The 26,669-nt window shown below is 43.2% G+C and overlaps 1 protein-coding gene and 1 non-coding gene across 2 annotated transcripts in view; both read right to left on the minus strand.

Annotated features, from left to right (window-relative positions):
- Positions 1-26,669, minus strand: part of GLDC (glycine decarboxylase) — a 111,435-nt gene that overhangs the window by 22,582 nt on the left and 62,184 nt on the right. Inside the window, exons 12-18 of the mRNA XM_017506881.2 lie at positions 24,891-24,988; positions 24,305-24,389; positions 24,086-24,127; positions 22,859-23,001; positions 8,808-8,883; positions 2,054-2,179; positions 2-149 (exon numbers count right to left, since the gene is read on the minus strand). Of these exons, the coding sequence (XP_017362370.1) occupies positions 2-149; positions 2,054-2,179; positions 8,808-8,883; positions 22,859-23,001; positions 24,086-24,127; positions 24,305-24,389; positions 24,891-24,988 (718 nt within the window). The remainder of the gene's footprint in view (position 1; positions 150-2,053; positions 2,180-8,807; positions 8,884-22,858; positions 23,002-24,085; positions 24,128-24,304; positions 24,390-24,890; positions 24,989-26,669) is intronic.
- On the minus strand, positions 9,927-10,028 carry LOC119468002. Its single transcript, XR_005196638.1, has one exon. It is a non-coding gene; the product is annotated as a small nucleolar RNA U13 (small nucleolar RNA).

Below are 26,669 nucleotides of genomic sequence, written 5' to 3' on the forward strand. Positions count from 1 at the left end.
TGAGCATTCATATTTGCCCCGTCGAGGAAGACCTGTCCTCCATGCTGATGAATGAGGTCACACACGTCGCTGATATTCTCTTCAAACACCCCATTGGTGGATGGGTACGTAATCATGATGGCTGCTAGGTTCTCCTTGTGCTTATCCACCTGTGAGAGCAAAAGGGGTAGAGAGGAACATGGAGGGAGGATATGTTTCTTTCTTGGCCAAACCCTCGCCTTTTATTTTAAAGAATAAAGAAATCTTAGTCTTTACATTCCTGGAACTGTCTCAAAGTACAATCACAGCAATAAAACATCCACAGCCATTACTCCCTTCACAAATCATTCCAAAGAAATAATAAGATCCTGGCTAGGTGCGGTGGCTCACGCCCATAATCCCAAGACTTTGGGAGGCCAGGAGTTCAAGACCAACCTGGCCAACATGGTGAAACCCCATCTCTAATAAAAACACAAAGTTAGCTGGGCGTGGTGGTGGGTGCCTATAATCCCAGCTACTCAGGAGGCTAAGGCAGGGAGAATTGCTTGAACCGGGGAGGTTGCAGTGAGCCAAGATTGTACCACTGCACTCCAGCCTAGGCAACAGAGCAAGGCCTCATCTCAAAAAACAAAACAACAACAACAACAAAAAAAAAAAACACAAAAGAAAAGAAATAATAAGATCCTTTTAGGCTAGGTCTCTATGGCCCATACTAAAGGAACTATTCACAAGACTTCTAGGTATTTTGGGCCCAGCTCTCTGAGGTGGTTTTCCTTGGTTCAAGTCATCTTAACAATGATTTCAGATGTTCGTGGCTCTAGGCACGCCGTTCTCACAGTGAATCTCTCAGCTCATCTTCTCATATCCATTCCTTTCACTTGCCTTCTGTTGAAGTTAGAATTCCCAAATTACAGCTAGATAGGAGGAGTAAGTTCTAGAGTTCTATACCACCTCAGGTGACTATCTATAACAATACATAATTTCAAATAGTTAGAAGGATATTGAACGTTCCCTCAACACAAAGAAAGGAGACATGCTTGAGATGATGGATATGCTGATTGCCCTGATCTCATCGCTATACATTTTATGTCTTGAAACATCACTATGTACCCTATGACTATGTACAACTATTGTCATTTAAAAAGATAAAGAACAGGAATTAAAATAAAATAAAAAAAAGAATTCCCACAAGGAGAGTTTCTGCTTAAATAAAAGTCTCCTTCATTCTTTCTTTTTACGGAAGGCAAGCGTATATAAAAGTCGTGTCCCTGTTTGTTTTGCTGGCCAGCATATCAGAGCAGGCATGGGGGTGGCCAGGGGAGTCATGTCCTATATTACTATAATGGAAGGACTTAATAATTTCAACTACTGGCCTGGCACACTTGTTGGAAGACTGTGGGGCAATAGAAGGGTCGGGGTAAATGGAAGAGAGGTGCAGCATTCTGGATTTTCAGCTTCCTTTGGAAGGCAACTGCATGGCATTCCCAGTGTCCATGCCTAATAATGCCACCATCGAAATCACATTGCTATTCTACTGATTTCCTTCCCTCTTAAGATGCAGCCTCCAGTCCGCTGGTGGGAAGCAGATACAGTTGCTAAGCAACCTCTGCCTGGAGGTTGGGAGGTTGAGAGTGGGGGCTGGTGGAAACCAAGCTGCATGCTGTCTGGAATGCAGCACTCAAGGCTGACACAGTCATGGATATTTGCAAAGTTGTCATTTGTGTTAGAATTCCTGACACAAAGATTGAGTGCAAATGTGACTGCCATTTCGATTATCAAGTGGGGAAGGGGAGGAGAGGGAAGACTGTGCAGAAAGAGATAGACAGGTCCTGCAAGGAGTACTCTTATGACCACCATGAATAATTCATTCAGTTTCTTACACAAGCTGGAATTAGAGAACAGGGATTTCTCCCTGTTGGTAATGGGAGGGGTAGAGTAGACTCTGGTCAAAGGAAGAACTGCAGACTTTTCATTAGAATGCAAGAGAAGACGTTTATGTAATCCATCAAATCCCTGATCCCCACCACCGTTCCCCACCCCAGGCTCTCCCATCTGCTAAGGGGAAGACAAGTACCATGGCCTTGAGGTGAGCTGCATCGATATTCCCATATTTATCCACCTCGACAGGCTGAATCTTCATGCCTGCCATGTGGGCACTTGCTGGGTTGGTCCCATGTGCTGATTTCGGAATGAGGCAAACCTGAGGAATAGAAAGGAAGCAAAGTACAAGGAAAATCATCATCTGACTATGAATAATGAGAGAAAAGTCCTACTACATGGTTACAGCACAAATTAGACATCTCCTGCTTTTATTTAAGCTCAACACTAGTGCTTTAAAATCTGCTACAATTTAATTATTTGTCATTGCAAAACAATGTCCAAAAGAAGAGTTTCCAGTTGAATACTGTTCCCTAAACATGCCAGAAAATCAGTACAATCTTCCCTTATCTCACACTAAAAATAGGCCTGGGCTGATTCTAACCTTGTCTCGGTTAGGATGCATAGAAAGCACCTTAGAAGAACATGAGATTGGAAGTTAAACCCAAGGACTCTGTTCCTACATCACAGCTTCAGTGCTCTGCTTGGCTTATCCAGGACAGATGATAATGATAGACATAATTCCAAGGCCCCCCAGTACCAATACACCAATTATATAAATATTTGTTGGATGCTTACTCTGTAATAAATTATTAGTTACTATAAGAACCATAAACTAAGCATTAAAAATGATCAACCCGGCCGGGTGAGGTGGCTCACGTCTGTAATCCCAGCACTTTGGGAGGCTGAAGCGAATGGATTGCCTGAGGTCAGGTGTTGGAGACTAGCCTGGAAAATATGGTGAAACCCTGTTTCTACTAAAAATACAAGATAGCTGGGTGTGATGGCAGGTGCCTACAATCCCAGTTACTCGGGAGGTTGCAATGAGCCGAGATGGTGCCACTGCACTCCAGCCTGGGCAACAAGAGTGAAATTCAACCTGGCAGGGCATGGTGGCTCATGCCTATAATCCCAGCACTTTGGGAGGCTGAGACAGGCAGCCTCACCTGAGGTCAGGAGTTCAAGACCAGCCTGCCCAACATGGTGAAATCGTGTCTCGACTAAAAATACAAAAATTAACCAGGCATGGTGACACATGCCTGTAGTCCCAGCTACTCAGGAGGCTGAGGCAGGAGAATCGCTTGAACCCAAGAGGCAGAGGTTGCAGTGAGCCAAAATTGAGCCATTGCACTCCAGCCTGGGCAACAGAGTGAGACTCTTGTCTCAAAAATAAATAAATAAATAAAAATGATCAACTCCTGCCCTGGGTTCACACAACTCACCGGCTGACAACGGTGGCCTATGAATGACTGTCTAGAGTCCAGAGGAGCAGCACCAACATGGAGAAGGGGGTGTAGCTTCAGGTTAAGGAAATCGAGGAAAGTATCTAAAGAGTGAGCCTAAGTTAGAGCTTACAGCTGCACTGAATTTTTATGGAAGATGGACAGTAGGTACAATGCTAGAATTCTCAGACTCAAATCATCCTTCATTTACTCCAAACAACCATGTGGACACAGGCCAAGACACATGCTCTTGTAGAACTGATGATGTGTCTCAATAGGAAAGTAAGTCACAAGGTTTGCCCCAACAAAAAGCATCAAGGAGAAGCCATGATTACCCTTGAAAATAATCCTCCTATATTTTATCCCACAGCCCATATTGCAACCCCTTTGAAGAGAAAGGGATGAGCATTATTAAAAATAGGCTATGAAGTTAAACCTTAGCTTCCAGCTCTTTCCTCAAAAACAGCAAAGGAGTCTACTTAAGAAAAATACCCATGTACAAAAAGAGAACGTTGGCCGGGCGCGGTGGCTCAAGCCTGTAATCCCAGCACTTTGGGAGGCCGAGGCGGGTGGATCACGAGGTGAAGAGATCGAGACCATCCTGGTCAACAAGGTGAAACCCCATCTCTACTAAAAATACAAAAATTAGCTGGGCATGATGGTGCTTGCCTGTAGTCCCAGCTACTCGGGAGGCTGAGGCCGGAGAATTGCTTGAACCCAGGAGGCGGAGGTTGCGGTGAGCCGAGATCGTGCCATTGAAAACAACCCACGGAAAAAAAAAAAAAATTCCCCCACAAAAAAAAAAAAAAAAAAAAAGAGAACGTTAGCCAAAGGCAAACATGGACTACTTTGCACTCTTCTGCTGTCAGAGGGTTGGTGCCCCTTTGGGAATGGCTGTTGGTCTCATACTGGTTATGTTATGCTGTCCTCAAATCCTTTTTCTTGTTTGAATGCTTCCCTTCTGTAGTGAATTTGTTTCTTTAATTTCTCAGGACTCAAGCGGGAGGCACTGTCCTCTCTCACAACGTATTGTGAGTCTACAAAAGGATCACTGGATGAAAGGATCCCTTCAGGGCAGAATATTGGTAAAAAGGAGAAAAGTGAATATCAAAAATGAACATAAAATATTCATAAAGCCAAAATTAAGAATTCATACCAGGTGAGTTCTGTTGAAACACAAACATGTAAAAACATCAACCACCCTTTGGTATACTGAATAATGGGCTCCCAAAGACATCCCTGTCCTAACCTCAGAACCTGGGGGTGTTTCCTTATATGGCAAGGGGGACTTTTGCAGATGGGATTAATGTAAGGAAAGATCTTGAGATGGAAAGATTATTCTGGATTTGGGGTTGGGCCCTAAATATATTCCTACGTATCCTCATCAGAGGGAAGCAGAGGGAGATGGGACCACAGAGAGAGCAGGAAATATGCTGACTGAAGCAGGAAGCTGGAGCCAAGGCACACAGGGGGCCTGCAGACGCCAGCAAAGGCAAGCAAACAGATTCTCCCGTCTCCCCCAGAAGGAATAGCCCTACCAACACTTTCACTTTAGCCCAGTGAAACCAATTTCTGACTCCTGGCCTCCGCAACTATAACAAAATTAATGTGTGTTGTTTTAAGCCACTAAGCATGTAGTAATTTATCACAGCAGCCATAGGAAACTAATACACATCCTGGTACAAAGAGTGATGGAAAAAGAAGTCTCAGTCGCTTTGTCAAGGCCTTATATGTTGCTGTCAGACATTTCTGGTTTTCTATGAGGATTTAGAGGACTTTATAATGTTAATTTTTTTCTCAGTTTAAAGTTGTAGTGTTGGCCGGGCGTGGTGGTTCATACCTATAATCCCAGCACTTTGGGAGGCTGAAGCGGGCGGTTCACTTGAGGCCAGGAGTTCAAGACAGCCTGGCCAACGTGGTGAAACCCCATCTCTACTAAAAATGCAAAAATTAGCCGGGTGTCATGATACATGCCTATAGTCCCAGCTACTCGAGAGGCTGAAGCACGAGAATAATTTGAACCCAGGAGGCAGAGGTTGCAGTGACCCGACATCATGCCACTGCACTCCAGCCTAGATGACAGAGAAAGACTGTGTCTTGAAAAAAAAAAAGTTTATTGTTGTGAGGGATATGGAAGTAATAGGACCCAGATTTGAAGCTTTGGTTTATCCAAAGCAAATTCAGCTTTTGGTGCATTGATGCCCACTTAGGGGGGGTGCTATGTTTTCTAAACTCCCCAGGGTGCCGCATGGCATAGAACAGGCATAGGTCCATCCTCTAACTTGTTGAATGAGTGAGGGATTGAGGACTTTTCCTGTGCAAGGGAAACTGACATCTTACCACTGGTAAAATCTTGCAAGTAGGCCACTACTTTGTCTCAGGCAGTTGGGAAGAAAAAAATATTCCCATACAGGTTTTGAGCTTTCTTTGGTGATTTACATATATGCATAATTTTTTTTCTTTGGTCAGTGTTTTCCCTTTGTATAGGAAACTCAGACTCTGAACAGCAAACTTGTTTTTCTTCAGAGTTTTTATTTTTTCACAAGATCTGGTGATCCGGTGATCTGCTGATTAAGTTAGTATTTGACTAACAAATTGAAATATTAATTGTAAAGTGTTAAAGGCCAGGCCTGGCACATGGTAACTGCCATATAAATGTTTGTTAAATAAATTTCTATTCCCCCAAATTAAACTCATAAATCAAGAAGTTGGGCATTCCATTTTAGAAACCTCTGAAATTTAACCTAAGAGAAAATGTGAAAATAACTTCAAAAAGCAGCTTGAAAGAAGAGACCCATCAGGAACCCAGGCACTTCTGCAGCACATGATTTCCCCACACTCCCTTTCAAAAAAGAAGGATATATTTTGCTGGATTCCATTAGAATCTATTGTGTGGAAGCAGCTGCCTCAGACATCAGTGATGTGAAAAAATCTTCCCTGATTAGTGAATAATAAGTTATTTTCTTCTCTAGCTAAGAAACTTGGCTTTAATTAAAAGAATTTTTTTTTGAGAGTCACGCTGTCTTGCCCAAGCTGGAGTCCAGTCGCACAATTTCAGCTCACTGCAACATCTGCCTCCTGGGTTCAAGCGATTCTCCTGCCTCAGCCTCCCAAGTAGCTGGGATTATAGGCATGCACCACCATGCCTGGCTAATTTTTGTATTTTTAGTAGAGATAGGGTTTCGCCATGTTGGAGATGTTGGCCATCTGATCATGTTGGCCAGCCTGATCTTGAACTCCTGACCTCAGGCGATTTGCCCACCTCAGCCTTCCAAAGTGCTGGGAATATGTATAGGCATGAGCCACCACACCCGAGCTAATTAAAATTTTTGATTCAGAAGGATGCCGACATTTCCAGGCTTATGAGCTTTGTATTTTCTACCAGCTCAGTGGCTGGAGGGAGGGGGGCTTCTGTGCCTCTCCCTCTCCCACTCTCTCTGAAGTGCAGCACCCAGCCCCTCTCCCTCCTACAGAATGAAATAGCCTCTCGTGACACTTCAGTGATGGCAGTTTGGGCAACAGGGTCAGGAGAAACATCACACACAGTGGGTGGTGAAGAGAAGGAGGACCAGAAAACACAAAGGGAGGGAACAGGAGCCAGAAAGAATCTGTGAGTCACCACACCCAGGCCAAACCCAAAGGCCTCTCTTTCTCCTTTGTCTTTCCAGTTTGGTCCACAGCTCCTGGACATGGACAGCTACTTCCTGGTGTGAGACCGGGGAATTTGGGAAATGGTGAGGGGTAAGAAGCATCAGTGCGTGGAAAGAATCTGGATTTTAGCAGGCCCTTTGCAATTAGCTAGTCATCTGCCTTCTTCAAACACTGCTCTCCGCAGCCTCTCCACTCAGCAGTGGAGGAACAGGTGGAGATGTCACGTAGGCCAGGCTGCTCCTTTTCCACCATCCCCAAGCTCCTGGGCACCTCGTGCTGAAAGACGCTAATGATGAGGAGGTCCAGGGACGACCTCAGCACATGGAAGCCATGAAGGAAAAACAGGAAAGGGAGCATCTGGATTGTTTCACTGGTTGGACACCTGGAACTCCACAGTTTCCTTTCTGATTCTGTGAAAGTACCGAGATCTCAGGTCCCAAGAGCAATTATAGTTCTAAACTAATCATTCCTTAGAAAGTTGAGAGTTCAAAACCACAAATGAATAAACCGGGGGGGAATTTCAGGGTCTATTCCTGTCTGGTTGACCATTTCACTTCTCTCTGGACTGGCAAGCACTCCCTGACCATGACAAGGGTTTAATCATTTATTCAGTTTGCAAATGGACTGTTTTTCAAAGATTTTTAGACATGAATTCTAGGGCCAGGTGAGGACAGTCATGCCTGTAATCCTGGCCTCTCTAGCACTTTGGGAGGCTCCCTTGAGTCCAGGAGTTCAAGGCTGCAGTGAGCTAAAAAAAAAAAAAAAAAAAAAAAAAATGTGTTCCCAACCAGGATGAAAGCTTGGAAAGACACATTGTGGAATCAGGATGACCAACACAAGGGAAGGAGAGAAAGAAAAGTTCTTTCTTTTCCCCTTTTATGAAAGGGAAGTGAAACAGTTTCAACATTCTTTATTGCAAATTCCAGGCAACTGGCCATAAGTAACCTTCCAGTGGTAATAAAACCAGAGATGGACTAAGATTAGACCACTACCATTCCACCCCACTTACTTAGGCAGCCAGCACCACCCTACACCCTTTGTCTCCAACTCTCTAGGACAAGCAGATACTTTTGCCCTGCTCCCGGCTCCCAGCTGACGCTCCCACTAAGAGCACCCACTCTATAGCTCAGTGGAAAATCTAGCATAGCACTGGCCATCAGACTGAAGGAACCAGAAACACAGGCCACCTCTGCCACAAGCTGAGGTCTGAGTTAGGTCACTGCTTCAGGCACTGCCCCTGGAGGCAAGTGGTGCCCATTAGTACCTGCTGGTCCCCACTGTGGTCCCCAAGAGGCGATTGGGATCCTGGAGACCAGATTCTCATATCCAAAGCAAACAATGAAGCAGGACTGTAAACTCTGCTATGCCTTTTTTGGTGCTTGAAGTTGAGAATCATCTAACAGAGAATTTATTTATTCAAAAAAATTTTTTAGCACATGTATGACCAGCACTGGGCTTCAGCACAATAAGGGTTACAGAGGAATTTAAGCATGGTCTCTGCCCCTCATCCAGGCCCAGGGCCGGGGCTGAGCCAGGAAGAGGATGCTTGCAATGGCAACATTCCTGCCCTCTTCCTCCCTCAGCTCCCTAGAGAGCAGTTCCGCAGCCAACTGGCTGACGTTTGCATTCTGGGTTTGAGCAAAAGTCTTTTATCTCTGAATGTTTTCCCTCAAAATGGTCAAGTGGGATGTCTTGGAAGCAAGGATCACAATGGCTAGTGCACAGAAATTTGTTTCTTGACTGTATGTTCCCTCATCTGCTTCCAAGAAGGCTTGGAGTGTCCAACAGAAGGGACCCTGACAGCTAGGACCTCTGTGCCCCCCATGGTGAGAAAGCATCACCTCCTGCCACACTCACCATTCTGTGCGCCTCTCCTTTCTGGTCTAAGTAGGCTCGGATAGTGGCCAGTCCAGCATATTCCCCCTGGGCTCCGCTTGCAAAGACAAGAAGAAAAGGATCATGGTTAGGTCTTCTGGCTTTCTTTTGCTTATTCAATATTCATTAGGCCCTGGCCAGGGGTTCACCAGCACGTGACACATGGTCACTGTCCAGACACTGAGAGAAGCTCATTGGGGAGCTCTGCCGGAGCCAAAGGTATTGAACAATCAAAACAATCAAAGCAGTAGCATCCAATTTGTGCACTACAGCTCAGCTACTTCTACCCTTGCTCAGGACCATGCACTGAAAATAGCCCTTTGTTATTATGAAAAATTTCAAAACTATACCAAAATACAGAGAAGAACAAAAGGAACCACCATGTGTCTATCAGCCGTAGCAATTCGGTTTATGGTCACTCTTGTTTCCAATTATATTCCTCACTAACCACTTTCATGCTGAACTATTTATTTTGAAGCAAACTTCAAACATCCTATCATCTGTTCAAATGTCAATATGCAGCCTTCAAAGGTAAGTATTGTTTTCAAAAATATAACTACAGGCCGGGCATGGTGGCTCACGCCTGTAATCCCAGCACTTTGAGAGCCTGAGGTGGGTGGATCAGCTGAGGTCAGAATTTCAAGACCAGCTTGGCCAACATGGTGAAACCCTGTCTCTAAAGTAAGTAAATAAATAAATAAATATCAGTGTTGTATGCCCATCTTCCATATATATATATATATATATATATATATATATATATATATCTCCACAGGCCGGGTGCCAATGTGGGCAGATCATTAGAGCTCAGGAGTTTGAGACCACCCTGGGCAACATGGTAGAGCAGTGTCTCCACTAGAAGTACAAAACATTAGCCTGGTGTGGTAGCACACATCTGTAGTCCCAGCTACTGGGGAGGCTGATGTGGGAGGATCACTTGCATCTGGGAAGTGGAGACTGCAGTAAGCCAAGATGGCGCCACCGCACTCCAACCTGGGTGACCGAGTGAGATCCTGTCTCAAAATATAAATTAAAAAAAACTGCAAACACAGTTGTCACACCTAGAATAATGACTTTCAATTTTTTCCTTTTTTTCCCCTCCTTTAAATGGGTAATATACTAACATCTTAACAAGGTTCAAGGAAGGCACACCCATACATGAGCATGAAAACCAGTCGTCACTCTTTATGACTTCTTAATACTACCAAATATAAAATCAAGGGCCTGATCAGCCCAAAAGAATGATGGACTTTTAATGTGACACCATTGCTGGCAGTCTCAGGGTCTGCTCTCCCAGGCCCCGCATGCAGATGGCTGCTAGGGGCTGGCCATCCTCATCTCAAGCGTCTTGGAAGGCACCACTCTCAGGGCAAATGCAATGACTAACATTCCTGTGAGCAATGCTGACTCAATCGTAGACCGTTATTTAATATTCTCAGCACCCCGTGAAGGAAGGGAAGGGAAATGAGTAATAGAGGTATCAGTCCCATGCAAAATGTGTATGTCTACAGAAGCTGAAGGCAAAAATTAAATACTAAAAAAAGAAACAAAAATTTAAACTTTATTCAGAAAAACAAAGTCAGATACTGCCTGATCTCACTTAAAAGTGGGAGCTAAATTACTTGTACACATGGACAGAGAGTGTGAAATAATAATTGGTGACTGGGAAGAGTAGGTGAGTTCGAGGGCTGAGGGCTGAGAAATTACTTAATGCGTACAGTTTACACTAGTTAGGTGATGATTACACTAAAAGCCCAGACTGCACCATTACTCAACGTATCTATGTAACAAAATTGTACTCGTACCTCTTAAATTTAAACAAATAAGTAAAATGAAATAAAAGGCAAATATAAGCAAAAACAAAAACAAAAAAAATTTAAACTTTAAACAAGTGAAAATAAAAATGAAATTAAAAATTTTTTTAATGTGACCCACAGAAAATAGGTGAGAAGAAAAACAAAATGTGTATGTCCTCCATGCCATCACCCCCATTTTACACATGAAGAAACTGCGCTCAGAATGCGACATGCCAAATGGCCAACAGTGACAGACGAAAGCTTGGGTGTGGAGTCAGCCTGTCTCCCGGAGTGACAGGCTCCCCTTGCAGGCAGTGCCGTTCCTGAGAGTTCTGGGAGCAAACGCTGATTTTCCTTCACAGCAGAATTCTTGTCAGATTGATAGAAATGGCGAATTTAGCTAAAAATCAAAAAAAAGAAAAAAGAAAGAAAGAAAAGGAAAGAAAGAAAGAAAGCAAGCAAGCCTGTCTTACAAGACCCGGGTTACCCCTCACCCACACTGACTCAGCTGTAGCTCTCTCCGCTCTCTTCCAATAAGAAAGGCAAAGACTGCTTCTTCTGTTTTCCTGGCTTCTGAAAAACAAGTCCTAGCCTATTTGAGGTTTTTTATTTTGAGGACAAGGAAATGAATATGCCGTGCTTCAGGAAGCCACTCACATCACTAGCAACTTTGTCTCCCTGTGCCTATGTGCCTGTGACATGGATACCACCGCGCAGGGCGGATGTGATAAGTAGTGACATCATCGATGTCAAACGCTTCTCACCCAAATCCTGCCTGTTCTTCATCTGGCTCCAACTCTCTGCATAGCCTTCCCCAAAGCCACCAATCCAGCTCTTTGTCACTTTCTCAGAGAGGCCTTCCCTGAAGGCAAGAATCTTGTCTACCTTGTTCACAACTGTATTCTCTGTGACAAGAACACTGACATAAAGAACATTTGATAGACTGATTAAAGAAATAATCCTGTACCTCCTCCAAATTCTCATAACACTTTACAATCTTATCTGACATTACCATCTTATACATGTACTAGACATTGAAAATCATTACTGATCTCACATTTACTTTGTGTGCCTGTCTTATCTCAATTAGAGAATAACCTCTGAAAGTAGGGTCTGATTCTCAGAGTTCTGTACATTCTCCAACAGGGAATATATAGAACAGTACTCTGCATGTAGTAGTTCTGCAATAAATATTTAGTAAATATTTTAAAAATTGAATTTCTCCATCCCAAGCAATCAATATGAATGTCATCCTTTCCTGTACGGTAAAGAACCTCAAGAAAAGCATTGTATATTTACTCCTATGTTTTTCTCATTAATTCTATTCATCTTACTTTCTTGGAAGGCCAATCAAGCTGTAGACTAGGAATGAAGGAAGAGGGAGATTACTGGCTGCAAGCCAGGAGTGCAGGAGAAAAGCAACATGCTAAAGACTTGATCGGAAATGCTGGATTTCTCTCTCGCCTTTTTTTTTTTTTTTTTTTGGCCTTAAACATCTATAAAATCAGCTATGTTTCAGCTCAAAAAGTTCAAATGATATATTCAAATGTGACACAAGGATTACTACTGGAATATTAAAACAAATTGTTAGTGCCACCTGTTGGTAGAAAAGTATTATGAAAAGTAATTGCTTATCTACATAACCCAGACTGAGCAACCATCAGCAAACTATTATATATGGACGAGAGGCTAGGACAGTGCTTTTCTGACAACTGTTTAAAATGAAATCGTGAATGGTCTGGAGCTGCAGGGCTGGCCAGTGGACAGGGAGCCTCAGAAGTGCCAAGTTTATGTCAGTACAACTTCAACTGTCTTAGAAAAACAAAGCCTTCCAGGCTGGGTGCAGTGGCTCACGCCTGTAATCCCAGCACTTTGGGAGGCGAAGGCGGGTAGATCACCTAAGGTCAGGAGTGTGAGACCAGCGTGGCCAACATGGTGAAACCCCATTTCTACTAAAAATACAAAAAAGTAGACAGACATGGTGGTGCAGGCCTGTAATCCCAGCTACTTGGGAGGCTGAGGTGAGAGAATCGCTTAAACCTGGGAGGCAAAGGTTGCAGTGAGCCAAGATTGTGTGACTACGCTCCAGCCTGGGCCACAGAATGAGACTCAATCTCAAAAAGAAAAAAAAGCAAGGTCCTCATGTGTATGGCATTCACTCAGGCTGATGAAGGAACTGCTGTTTAAGGCAGAATGCAGAAACTGAGTAGACAACTTCTTCGAAAACCCGGATTCATTCTACAAAGAATCCACAAGAAATTCAATAGACTGGAAAAAGTAGAACAACCACATAACAGGTATAAGAACCCACAGGGTGAAAATAAGTTGGAGTTGATGGAATTCAACACTATTGTGATGACTATAACCTAGGCGCTTTCAATATCTATGTATCATCATAGGTGTGCAAGTTCAGGAGAAATACTCAATGTGAACTTAGAGAAAAAAAAGAATTTGTAGATGACATGGAAGAGATAGGCTGAGGGTACTAGCTCAGAAGAGCTAAAAGTCCTTTTGCCAAGGTTAGAACAGGAGTTCAAAGACAAAATAAATTTTAAAGATTTTTAAAATTAATGTATCTTTCCCTTTACTAAGAACCCTAGCCAAACACATTGAGAATTAGAAATAGATGTTGTAGGCCAGGCGCTGTGGTTCACGCCTGGGAGGTTGAGGTGAGCAGATGACCTGAGTCAGGAGTTCGAGACCAACCTGGACAACATGGCAAAACACCATCTCTACTAAAAACACAAAAATTAGTCCGGTGTGGTGGCATGCATCTGTAATCCCAGCTACTTGGGAGGCTAAGGCAGAGGAATTGCGTAAACCGAGGAGGTGGAGGCTGCAGTGATCCGAGATCGCACCACTGCACTCCAGTCTCGGTGACAGAGTAAGACTTAGTCTCATGGGAAGGAAAAAAAAAAACACATCGGGGCTGACTTTATAGACACCATAAGCAACTTCTCAGATGGTGAGATGGTGGCTGCTTTGGAATACTTGGAGATGGGTCACTGTAGCTACGTGCTTGTTACATATGCAAAAAGTAATATGAAACCCATTTTGCAAGATTACAGAATGCACTAAAGTAATAATTTATGGTGAACACAAGCGGTCACCAAAACTCCCACTATATCATATTGTAATTATATAGAGAAAACAGTATTTGTATTCCCAAGTAAAATGCTGTATTTTTATACAAGTCAAAAGATGTTTAAAATGTGCCATAAAGAAAAGACAATGCTATGGTTTCCAAAGTTTTAAAAATTACAGCACCAACAAATTAAGACTTATATATGTTTGAATTACCAAATATCTAGATTGACCAGATCTATTTTAGTTTTAACATTCCCTAAATATTCTGCAAATCATTTTAGTTTTTAACACACTATTATAGTTTGTGCACGGATGGCCACCTTTAATATATGATTTCACTGAAGCTCTCACTGAACTTGTTTATAAGCAGTAGACCTATTTTACTTCTTATATTTGTCCCAAAGGAATGGGACAGTTACAGATTTTCCACTGGGCCCGGTGGCTCACACCTGTAATCCCAGCACTTTAGGAGGCTGAGGCAGGCAGATCACCTGAGGTCAGGAGTTCGAGACCAGCCTGACTAACATGGAGAAATCCCATCTCTACTAAAAGTACAAAATTAGCCAGGCATGTCGGTACATGCCTGTAATCCCAGCTACTCAGGAGACTGAGGCAGGAGAATTGCTTGAACCTGGGAGGCAGAGGTTGCAGTGAGCCGAGATCGCGCCATTGCACTCCAGCTGGGGCAACAAGAGTGAAAATCCGTCTCAAAAAGAGATTTTCCACAGTGAGGATGCTGACTGTTCCCATAGCGAGACTCTGTTTTGTTCTCTACTGCCAGCTTCTCTTGGGTCTTGCTCACTGCTGAAGTCTAATTCTCCTGCTTTTCCATCAGCTCTGTGAACTGCCCATTAACTTCCCTGTAAATTACTTTTCTGGTTAAGTTCATACAAGCCATTTTCTGTGGTTTGCAACTAGGAGCCCTTAGGTGGCACATATTGTTAAATGTTTCCTACAACAATGGTGTGTTAAAGTCACTCATTCCCAAGTAGATCTCACAGACAGTTTCTGCAGCCACCCTGGAGTTTCTCTTGCCTCTAATATAAAAGCCGTTTCTTATTTGCTGCCCCTTTTCAAAGCTGTTTGGCTCCAAGCAAATATTCCTCTGGATCTCATATATCACATGAACATAATGCTACCTATTTCACAGGTGAACTTAAAATTTTTATGATAGAATACATTTATGTGGGCACAGCCACAGTGGCTCACGCCTATAATCTTTGCACTTTGGAAAGCTAAGGCAGGTGGATCACCTGAGTTAGGAGTTTGAGATCAGCCTGGCCAACATAGAGAAACCCCCGTCTCTACTGAAAATACAAAAATTAGCTGGGCATGGTGGCGCATGCCTGTAATCCCAGCTACTCGGGAGGCTGAGGCAAAGAATTGCTTGAGCCTGGCAGATGTAGGTTGCAGTGAGCTGAGATCAAGCCACCGTACTCCAGTCTGGATAAAAGAGCAAGACTCTGTATTTAAAAAAAAAAAAAAAAAAAAGGCCGGGTACAGTGGCTCATGCCTGCCTGTTATCCCAACAAACTATGGGAGGCCGAGGCGGGCGGATCACAGGTCAGGGGATCGAGAACATCCTGGCTAACACGGTGAAACCCCGTCTCTACTAAAAATACAAAAAATTAGCCAGGTGTGGTGGCATATGCCTGTAGTCCCAGCCACTCAGGAGGCTGAAGCAAGAGAATCATCTGAATCCGGGAGGCAGAGGTTGCAGTGAGCCGAGACTGCACCACTGCACTCCAGGCTGGGCAACAGAGTGAGACTCCAAAGGAGAAGAAGAAAAAAAGCAAAAAGCAACCCCCATCCATTCTGCCCACTGTCACTCCCCAGAAGGAAATACTTCAGTTTCTTGTGATAGACAAGGGTTTGGTGTTGGGCATTCATGTCAAACTTCCCTCATCCAAACTCTCCTTTACTTTGAAAATACCATGATCAAGTGTTGAGAAACAAAAGTAAGGCAAGTAAAACATTAGCCGAGATATGGTAAAAATGATGGCGGTAAAATGATCCTAACAACCACTGTCGAAATGACCCACTTCAGTTCATGGCAACTTCAGAGGACCACTCCCAAGAAAATAAGGTAAAAATTGGTGCAGATTCCTATCTTCCAGGTGGAAAAAACAGGTGAATAAGAATTTAACAGTACAAATACCTTGGAAACGGTATGATTTTCACCAGTCTAACACCTTGTATGGCATGTCTCAAGTACCCTAACGTTACCTAGGTTTCTATAGGTTTAAAATCAAAACCTCTCATTACAGCATTCTGTAATGTTCTTACCAACCTGTATCTAACTTGGCATAAGTTTAATTTCATAATTAACCTTTACTATCTAGTCAAAAAACATAGATAAATCAGCTGGTATCAGAAGAGCGCCTCAGAGCCGTGGTTCTCGTGCTCAGTTTAGTCCCCAGACAACAGACAGTATCGGCATCACCTGGGAACTTGTTAGAAATGCAAATTTGGCCCAGCACTTTGGGAGTCCACGGCAGGCTGATCACTGAGATCAGGAGTTCAAGACCAGCCTGGCCAACCCCGTCTCAAAATTCAAAAATTAGCTGGGCTTTTTGGCAGGCGCCTGTAATTCCAACTACTTCGGAGGCTAAGGCAGGAAGATGACTTGAACCTAGGAGATGGAGGTTACAGTGAGCCGAGATTATGCCACTGTACTCCAGCCTGGGTGACAGAGCAAGACTCCATCTTAAAAGAAAAAAAAAAAAAAAAAAATGAAATGCAAATTTGTAGGCTCCACTCCAGGAATACTGAATCAAAAATTCTGGGGTGCAGTCCAATGTTAGAACTACTGCCCTAAAGTCTACCAAACTACAAAAATCAAAATACACTTTTGAGAGTTAAGGAAATTGGGAGAGAGGAGGTCCTCACTGCTTTACCTTTCCCCAAAGATGGCTCTCCTCATCCCTCACCCTGCTTTCTCTTCTTCCTGGCGGTCTGAGTGTTTCTTTGGGAAATCAGAGAGGGCTCACAGGTCCCTCATATTTGGCCCCCAGAGCACTCTGTTTGGCTCGGTGGAAAACTTACCAGAGATGATCAGTGATGTCAACCACAAGCTCAGGAAGGGAGTGAGATGGCAAATAGCTAGCGGGCTTTTGACCGATAGCCACATCCATCTGTTTACACCTCCCTCTTTGGTGTTCCTCCAGGCCAAATTGCTCTCCAACCCACTGATGCACATGAGAATCACCTGCTTAAAAACTCGCCCACTTCTTAGCTGGGTGTGATGGCAGGCACCTGTAGTCCCAATTAACCATGAGGGAGGCTGAGGCAGGAAAATCGCTTGAACCCAGGAGTCACAGATTGCAGTGAGCCGAGATGACGCCCCTGCACTCTGGCCTGTGTGAAAGACTGAGACTCTGTCTCAAAAAAAGGAAAAAAAAAAAAAAAAACAAACAAAACTCTCCCGCTTGGGCTCCTACCCCCAGTGAAGATTCTGATGTAATTGGTTTGTGCAGTAGGTAGAGCATCTGAGTTCTTCAAAGTCTTCCCAGGTAATTCACGGAGCCAGGTCTGAGAACTTCTGTAAGCCCAGTGTTTTTCACAGGCTGGTGGACAAACCAGGAGCCTGAGCATCACCTGGGAATTTGTTAAAAATGCAAATTCTGGGGCCCTACTCCAGACTTACTGAATCAGAAACACTGGAGGGTGAGGCTTAGTGATTCCATAAGCCCTCCAGGTGATTCTCATGCACAGTTAATTCTGACAGCCACTGAGAGCCCTGTTCATACCTCAGTTTAAGAATCTTCCCAGGAAGGAGGGTCTGGGAAAAGCAGTGGCCAGCTCAGTTACATTCACAATCAGAGTTTGCAGTTTTTAAGGACAAAAACAACTTCCTCAATTTCTTAAGCCAAGTGAGCTGATAATAATTCCAACTTGTCTTTCACTTTACACATCCATGGGAGGTGTTAATTACTCTTTCTGTCAGCCTTAAACATCACATCGTAATTCTAAACCAGCAATTCCTAGAATGTACTTGTGAGATGCTGAATGATTTTAAGAGTGGCAAAGTGTTATGGAGAAAAAGCTGAAGCAAGCCCCACAGGGCTCAGTGGGAAATAAAAGGTAATTAAATATTATTTGGCTGTTTTCTACGCCAAGCTGGAAATCCTCCCCAGGGTTTATGGGTTGAACAAATAAATAGGAGAAAATAGGAATAAGCTTTTGTTTTGTTTTGTTTTTGAGACAGAGTCTCGCTCTGTCGCCCAGGCTGGAGAGCTATAGCGTGATCTCGGCTCACTGCAACCTCTGCTCCCGGCTTCCAGCGATTTTCCTGCCTCAGCCTCCCAAGTAACTGGGACTACAGGTGTGTGCCACCACGCCCAGCTAATTTTTGTATTTTAAGTAGAGACAGGGTTTCACCACATTGGCCAGGCTAGTCTCAAACTCCTGACCTTGTGGTTCGCCCACCTCAGCCTCCCCAAAGTGCTGGGATTACAGGCGTGAGCTACCTCGCCCAGCCACTGGATAAGCTTCTTGACATTTTTTCTTTCATGCCCTTCAAACACCCTAAACATCCTAAGGAACTAGGAAGACCAGTGAAGCCTTGGCTACATCAGAGTTTTCTTGACAAAATTTATGGTTATTATCTTAATCCATCCAGGTGCTATAACAAAATGCCAAAAACTGGGTGGCTTATAAACAACAAAAAGCTATTTCCCATTGTTCTAGAGGCTAAGATGTCCAAGATCCTAGAAGCCAGCAGACTTAGTGTCTAGTGGGGGCTCACTTCCTAGTTCATAGATGGCTATGGTCTTGCTGTGATCTCACATGGTGGAAGGAAGGGGTAAGGAGCTCTGTGGGGTCTTTCTTACAATAAGGGCACTAGTCCCATTCAGAAGTGCACACCCTAAAGACCTAATGACCTGCCAAAGTTCCCATCTCCTAATACCATCACCTTGGAGTTAGGATTTATTTTCTTCTTTTCTTGAGATCGAATTTCACTCTTGTTGCCCAGGCTGGAGAGCGATGGCGTGATCTTGGCTCACTGCAACCTCCACCTCCCAGGTTCAAGCAATTGTTCTGCTTCAGCCATCCGTAGCTAGGATTACAGGCACCTGCCCCCACACCTGGCTAATTTTTGCATTTGTAGCAGAGATGGGGTTTTACCACGTTGGCCAGGCTGGTCTCAAACTCCTGACCTCAGGTGATCTTCCCACCTCTGCCTCCCAAAGTGCTGGGATTACAGGCATGAGCCACTGTGCCTGCCCTGGAGTTAGGATTTCAATAGGTGAATTTTGAAGAACACAAACCTTCAATCTATAGCACTTATAAAACCTTTTTATGATCCATATATACTGTCTATTCCTGGATTAAATCTCATTCACTTTTCTGTTGCATAGGGGAGAAACCTACAACACGACTTGGTAGGAAGCCACATAACAGCCTTCAAAGACCTCACATTTTCTAGATCTTAACCTTTCCCTTAAGCTGCTGAATTCTCTCATAGGAAAAAAAAAAAATCACTGAAGAAAAAGGTCTCTGTTGCAGTATACCTGTGAGCAGAGAATGACTGCAGAAAGAACAAAAGTCTTCCATGCACGTAACACAGAAATGCCCTGGCTGAGAAGACAGCGCAGAAAGGTACAGCAGCGAGGATGAGGCCAAGCCTGCAGGGCCACACACAGGAAAATCCAGGCTCGGGCCTCAGGTTACATTTTATTCTCCTACTTGGTCATTTGATAACAAAGAGTTGATGTTAAATATCCTATTCTGCAGAGCTTGACCTGGGAGCTTTGGGAGACTTCCTCACTGCATTTATGTTTATGAGGCGCCTGTAATGTTTATGTTTATGAGGCGACATGTTTTGCCTCCAACCCCAGGGCAAGCTTCAAAGCCAACTTTATCACACCATCACCTGATGGAGAAACCCTCTGAAATCAGGAGAATCAGGTGCAGTGCTCATTTGTATGATGCATGTTGGTTATACGCATGTTCTCCACCATAAAAATAACTTTTTTGGATTGAATAAATTACATATGATCATGGCTTTAAAAAATTTAAATAACCTAAAAACATAAGAACAAAAAGCAAAATCACCTGATATTCTACCACCTAGAGACAACTGTTTGAGTCTCATCCTTTTATATATCTTTCCACCTATGCCTCTGCACACACACATACAGAGTTTTACACAACTAAGATCTGTTGTTCTAAATTTTATTTCACTACATTTTATTTTCTTATAATTCCCCTCCTCCCTGGCTCTTGTCTCTTTTTTGGCTCAAATCCTGATTCCTTCCTCCCTTCTACTTGCTTTGAGTTTAATTTACTTTTTTCTCTGATGTTTTAGGGTGGAAGATTAGGTTGGTTTGTTTAAGATACTTCTTCTTTTTTCTTTTTTTAAAACAGGGTCACCCAGGCTAGAGTGCAGTGGCTCTATCACAGTTCACTGCAGCCTCAACCTCCTGGGCTCAAGCAATCCTGTGGCCTTGGCCTCGGCCTCTCGAGTAGCTGGGACTACAGAAACACACCACCGTGCCCAGCTAATTTTTTAATTTTTTTGTAGAGACAAAGTCTCACTATCTAGTCCAGGATTCTTCTTCTTCTTCTTCTTTTTTTGTTTTTTCCAAGACAGGATCTTGCTCTGTCACCCAGGTTGGGGTGCAGTGGTACAATCATGGCTCACTGCAGCCTAGACCTCTGGGTGTAAGTGATCCTCCTACTTCAGCCTCTCAAGTAGCTGGGACCACAGATGCATGCCACCACACCTGGCTAACTTTTTAATTTGTAGAGACAAGGTCCCACTATGTTGCCAAGGCTGGTCTTGAACTCCTGGGCTCAGGTGATCCTCCCACCTCAGACTCCCAAAGTGTTCAGATTACAGACATGAGCCACAGCACTCAGTTCTTTCCTCTTCTTTTTTAATGTAGTTATTTACAGCTATAAACTTTCCTATTAGCACTGTTTTAGCTACAGCCCATGATGTTTGATATGCTGTATCTTCATTCTGATTCACTGCAAAGTACTTTCTTTTTTTCTTCCCTTAGAAACAGGGTCTCACTCTGTTGTGCAGGCTGGAGTGCAGTGGCATGATCATGGCTCACTGCAGCCTCAACCTCCTGGACTCAAGTGAAATACTCACACCTGGGTCCCTTCCCTCACACCAGTCATTCTCCATTGAGATTATGATTCAATCTGAGATTGTGATCTGGACATCAGGAATGCTATAAAGTCACCATGAGATTTTAATTTCTAGCCAAGGTTGTGAACCACTGCTTTAAGAAGACAAATATTGATTCTTAGGTCAGTTCTTCTGGAACCCTGGCTGGGATCACAATTTTCTGCAAGAGCTAATAACCAGAATTAAAAGAGTCTTGAAAAATCACTCTCCATTATGACAGTGAAGATGTGATCATATTCCATCACTAGAGGGCGAAATTTCTTCATTTTCAACATTTAATAACTATCATTGCCTCAAGGTTAAGAATTCACTGAGGTTCCTCTCTTAAAAACAAACAAACAAAAAAAAAAACAACAGTAATGACGTTCTAACAAAGGTCTACTAAAGCTTGACTTTCATGCTATCAGCTCCTACCTATTTATGAAGTAAGAGACTTTAAGATGCAATTGAGAACACTGTGTCCTTTCATTTGCCACATACCCTCTTCCCAAAGGGCTTGTATTTTACAGGGTATATCGTTTTTACAAAATACATGGCTTTGCTGTGTAGCCAATGTTACAAAACAGGAGGTAGGGCATCTTGAAACAGAAATTTTGCATTACTAACCAGCTCTCAAAGGGGTCAATTCTGAGGCTGCCAGTGGAGAACCATACTTTGAACAGTAGAAAGTGGAGAACCTAGGGGCAGATACCGTAACTCAGTTTCTGAAGATATTCTAAGATGTAAACTCACACACTGATAACATGATCACTGCCTGTCTATCTCTCTCTCTCTCTATCTATCTATCTATCATCTATATCTGTCATCTATCCTCATGAAGGCAGAGAGATCACAAATCCAGGGGATTCCAAATTGACTGTGTATTAGAATCTCTTGGTTGCATCTTAAAACTAAAGATTCTGGGCCGGGCACAGTGGCTCACGCCTGTAATCCCAACACTTTTGGAGGCCAAGGCAGGTGGATCACAAGGTCAAGAGATCGAGACCATCCTGGACAACATGGTGAAACCCCTGTCTCTACTAAAAATACAAAAATTAGCTAGGCATGGTGGTGCCCACCTGTAGTCCCAGCTACTTGGGAGGCTGAGGCAGGAGAATCGCTTGAACCTGGGAGGCGGAGATTGCAGTAAGCCGAGATTGCGCCACTGCACTCCAGCCTGGCGACAGAACAATACTTTGTCTCAAAAATAAATAAATAAATAATTTTACAAATAAAATATTTGAGACTGAAAGGTTCTTAGTCTCAACCCCTGGAGGTTATGATCAGTAGTTCTAGAGCGGGGCCAGGAATTTATATTTTAAACAAGTGCCCAGGAGATTTCGCTGGACCCTGTTGCTTTTGAAAATCGCTGTTCTTCTTCAAAGTTTTTCCTTTACAAAGAAACTGAGGCTGGAAGAGGAGCAGGAACTTTTCAAAGTTAGTGACATCACCAAAGCAGGATTCGGGTTCTCCTGGCCCTGGCAGACTGAGACACTTGTACAAATTCAGCATATGTGCTTGATCCTTCTTCTTAGGCTGTGTCACTGATAAGTGTGGATGCAGCTTCCAAAGACCTCCACAAAGAACCACATCTCCCAACATTCACACCCAGGTGTTGGCCCTTCCCCGATGCATTCTGGGCTCATCCTGTGACTTGCTTTAATAGACAGACTAATCTGGAAGGGATGCTGTATAACTTAGGAGGTTGGGCCATTAGAGACTTGCAGCTTCTGCATGCTTCATCTGAGAACACGCATTTTCAACCCTGACATTGTGCTATAAGGAACAAAGAAGCTCAAGGAACCACAGGAGAGCCCCATATCAAGAAAAACTAAGGCTATGGTGAACATCCTCAAATGCACTTGCAGCCAGCAGCTCCTCACCAGCCACGCCCCCCTGAGTGGAGTAGAACTGCCTAGCGAATCACAGACTAACACAAATAACAGGTTGTTGTTTTAAGCTTTTCAGTTTTGGGGTGTATGCTATACAACAAAAGTCTGCTGAAACAACAGGAAAATTAACTACCCTACCTGTTTGGCTGGAAAGAGATCCTGTCATAACCTGTGATTTCACACAAATCCTTCTCAAGCTCTCGGAAAAGCTGCTGATATCCTTGAGCTTGGTCCAGAGGCACAAAGGGGTGGATGTTTGCAAATTCTTTCCATGTGATAGGCTGAAAAGAAAGAAGGAAAAAAAGCATATATACATATTAGAATAGCAATAATAACTTTAATAATGATGATGAGAAAAGCTACGTGCCAGGTACTGTTCTAAGCACTATACATACATTCATTCAAGTTCCACCACAACCTTAAGGTAAGTACCATTACTGTCTTCATTTAAAATGGGACATAGTTGCCCAGAAAGGGAACTTATACAAAAATATAATGTTTTGCTAATTTTTCAGGAAAAAAAAAGCCCCCAAAATAGATTTCTTTCCAGGAAACACAATGAGTTGCCTCAGGTATGATTGACATAAACTCTTATATAGCACATATATTATTTCTTTCTTCACTAAGCAGAACAAGAAACAAATGCAAAAGTAAATGGGTAGACCAGGCACAGCGGCTCACACCTGTAATTCCAGAACTTCAGGAGGCTGAGGTAGGAGGATTGCTTGAGGCTACCAGACTGGCCAATGTAGCAAGATACCATCTCTATTTTTTTTAAAAAATGAATGGGGAGGGAAATCTTATCACAATATAAAATGATTTCTTTTGTCTGATACGATTTGTCACATCAGAAGAAATGTAAGAAATGAAAGAAAAAAAAGCTTTGCTAAAATGGATCCTGGCCTAGTAAAGATACTTGTCAACCACCAGAGCGAGTTACACAAATCTTCCATTGACTTGAATTCCTATCTTTCTGATACAGGAATGGATTTCCGGAAAGAAGGCTTAAGCTTCTTAATTCTACCTGAAATTTAGAACTATACACAAATTTTTTAAAAAAGCTTTTACTATGGCAGGTTTAAAGGGGGGTGGGAGCAGGTGAGGGATACAATAGAAAGGCATATAATACCATATACATTTCATTAATTAAAAAAAAAAAATAAGTTTACCCATACATTTAAATGATGAAGCTGTGAGAAATACAGAGTTTCTTTCAAGATTGTTGAATAGCCATATAAATACTTATTAAAATAGTTCTTCAGTCACAGAATCACAGTCCCAGTAGATTTCACTAATTCTAAGCCTCGGTGGATGCTAGAACACCGCCCCTTGCTGAGTATGCACTTACAGAAATGAGCTACTTACTGCGAGTTCAGATGAACTATTCAGCTTCATGGTGCAGGATCCCTTTAAGAAGCACATCCAAAATGTATCGTGTTAGTGATTTTCTATACTCCATCAATTAACCCTCCACTGTCCCCGCATGGCCACCCCTTCGTTGCTCTTGGAGCATTTTAGGTAGGAACAAAAGAGGTGGGATTGCGGTAGCTTTGAAATGAGGAAAAAAAGGCCACAAATACCTACCAGTGGAATCATGCTGTGAACAAGGGAAATGTCTTTATTTTCCAGTTTCTTCATATACCGGACAATATTTGTTTCAGAGTGGTAGCTGTGAACACAAGACACAGAATTAGGGTCGCAAAAAGTAGCTATGTGTCCATGCACATCCTCCTGCAATATAAGACACACCGAAATCTGCCTTCAAAATGCAGATCGATTTTGGCCATGGGCAATATGTCAACTACACTCAGAGAGACGGGCACAGATCCCCACAAACCTCAGAGGTTGCCTTGGACAAGAAGCTGCCTGTGGGCATGCGTTCAAGTTTGGGAAGAAGAGGATTTAGGGCTCCTGGGAATGAACTTCAGTCTGGCAATTATTCATCTTAAATCCCTGCTTCCTGACTGTGCAAAGGGAGCAGAGCCACCAGGAAACGAAGTGTACTTTTCCCAAGTCAGGAATGGGATCCTTACCAGGGTAAGATAGTTATGAGCCATGGCTGAGCCACAATAACCAGGCCACAGCAGGCGAAGTCAATAGCAGCTTTCTGCCGAGCTCCCTAGCGGATCATCATGGCACAAAACGCAGAAGTCACACAAGACACACAAACCTGTTGAACACCTGATGGGTGAGGAACTGACTGGTCCTCTTGAACACAGACCCTGGAATACCTCTGAGCTCCTCTCCCATGCTTTCAGCAACCAGTTCCTGAAGGAGAAACAGAGACGATGAGGCCAGAGATGTATCTAGAGCCACGTGTGGACTGCAGGCTTCTGAATGGCTGGAAAGCACTCAAAATGGGTCAAATACATAATTTTATTGATTTATTTATTATTTTTCGAGACAGGGTCTTGCTCTGGCACCCAGGCTGGAGTGCAGTGACACAGCAATCTTGATTCACTGTAGCCTCGGTCTACTGGGCTTGATCCTCCTGCCTCAGCCTCCTGAGTAGCTGGGGCTACAGGCACATGCCACCACGCCTGGCTGATTTTTGTATTTTTCTGGAGATGGTGTTTCACCTTGCTGCCCAAGCTGGTCACGAACTCCTGGCCTCAAGCAATCTGCCTGCCTTGGCTTCCCAAAGTGCTGGGATTACAGGCGTGGGGCACTGTGTCTGGCCAAAGATATAAACTTAAAAGCTAGAACTACTAAATCTTAGAAGAAAATATATGTGCAGATCTGCATGACTTTCGATCTGGCAATGGTTTCTTAAATGTGACACTAAAGGAATAAACAATAAATGTACAAAAAAATTAGATACATTGAATTTCAGTAAAATTTAAAATGTGTGTGCCTCAAAGAACATTATCAAGAAAGTTAAGAGACTACCCAAAGAATGGAAGAAAATATGTGTAAGTCATGTATTTGATAAATGTTGAATATCCAGAATATATAATGAATACATGGCTTGATCCTCATTCCTCCCCAGGCTAACAATACAGCTAATACAGATTAAATATTTGTCCCCACCAGATCTCAGGGTGAAATGTGATCCCCAGTGTTGAAGATGAGCTTGGTGCTGTCTTCACAGTAATGAGTTCTCACCTTACCAGTTCCCATGAGAATTGATGAGAAGTAATTGTTAAAAAGAGCCTGGCACCTCCTTCCTCTCTCTTTTCCTTTCTCTCTCACCATGTAATGCCTGCTCCCCTTCCACCTTCTCCAAGAGAGGAAGCTTCCTGAAACCCTCACTAGAAGCAGATGCTTCTTGCACAGCACAGCCTGCAGAACTGTGAGCCAAATAAACCTCTTTTCTTTGTAAATTACTTGGCCTCATTTGCATTCCTTTACACAATGCAAATGAACTGAAACAATGGCCCTTTTGGCCCCTTAGTGATGCTCCAGAAACATTTCTCAAATGCATTAACCAAATATCTCTGATTAAATTTAGTGCAGAGTTCCACAGAGAAGGAGCTGAGTCCTGCTTATTAATTGAAGTTTAAAAGAGAACGTTGTGATGCTTCTTTGACGATTTATGAATGTTATCTGGCATAATCCTTTGAAGTCGTCTCTCAAAGAGGACACAGATAACCGAGACAACACCACTCAGCACTCTTGAAGGTATTTCTACTTCCTTTAATCAATCCATTCAACAAATATTTACTTTGTGATTAATACACACCAGGCTGTAAACTGCTGTGATTAGTTCCTTGCCATGGGTCTAGGCAGCTACTGTCTGCTCTCTTTCACTCTCATGCCATGAAATGATAACTCTTCTCTTGCTTGTCCCTGCTACTTCATTATTTTAGAAAGCAACTCATTACACTGAACTGCTTATAGCTTTCATGTACCTGCTCTCCCAGCCTTTGTGACTGCTTTCTCCAGCGTCTAGTACACTCAGACCCCTCTTCCTTTCATTGTGCCATCTTGGTCTAGATAACTCCTGCTC

The sequence above is a fragment of the Cebus imitator genome, unplaced genomic scaffold (assembly GCF_001604975.1).
Source record: "Cebus imitator isolate Cc_AM_T3 unplaced genomic scaffold, Cebus_imitator-1.0 Scaffold364, whole genome shotgun sequence".
NCBI lineage: Eukaryota > Metazoa > Chordata > Mammalia > Primates > Cebidae > Cebus > Cebus imitator.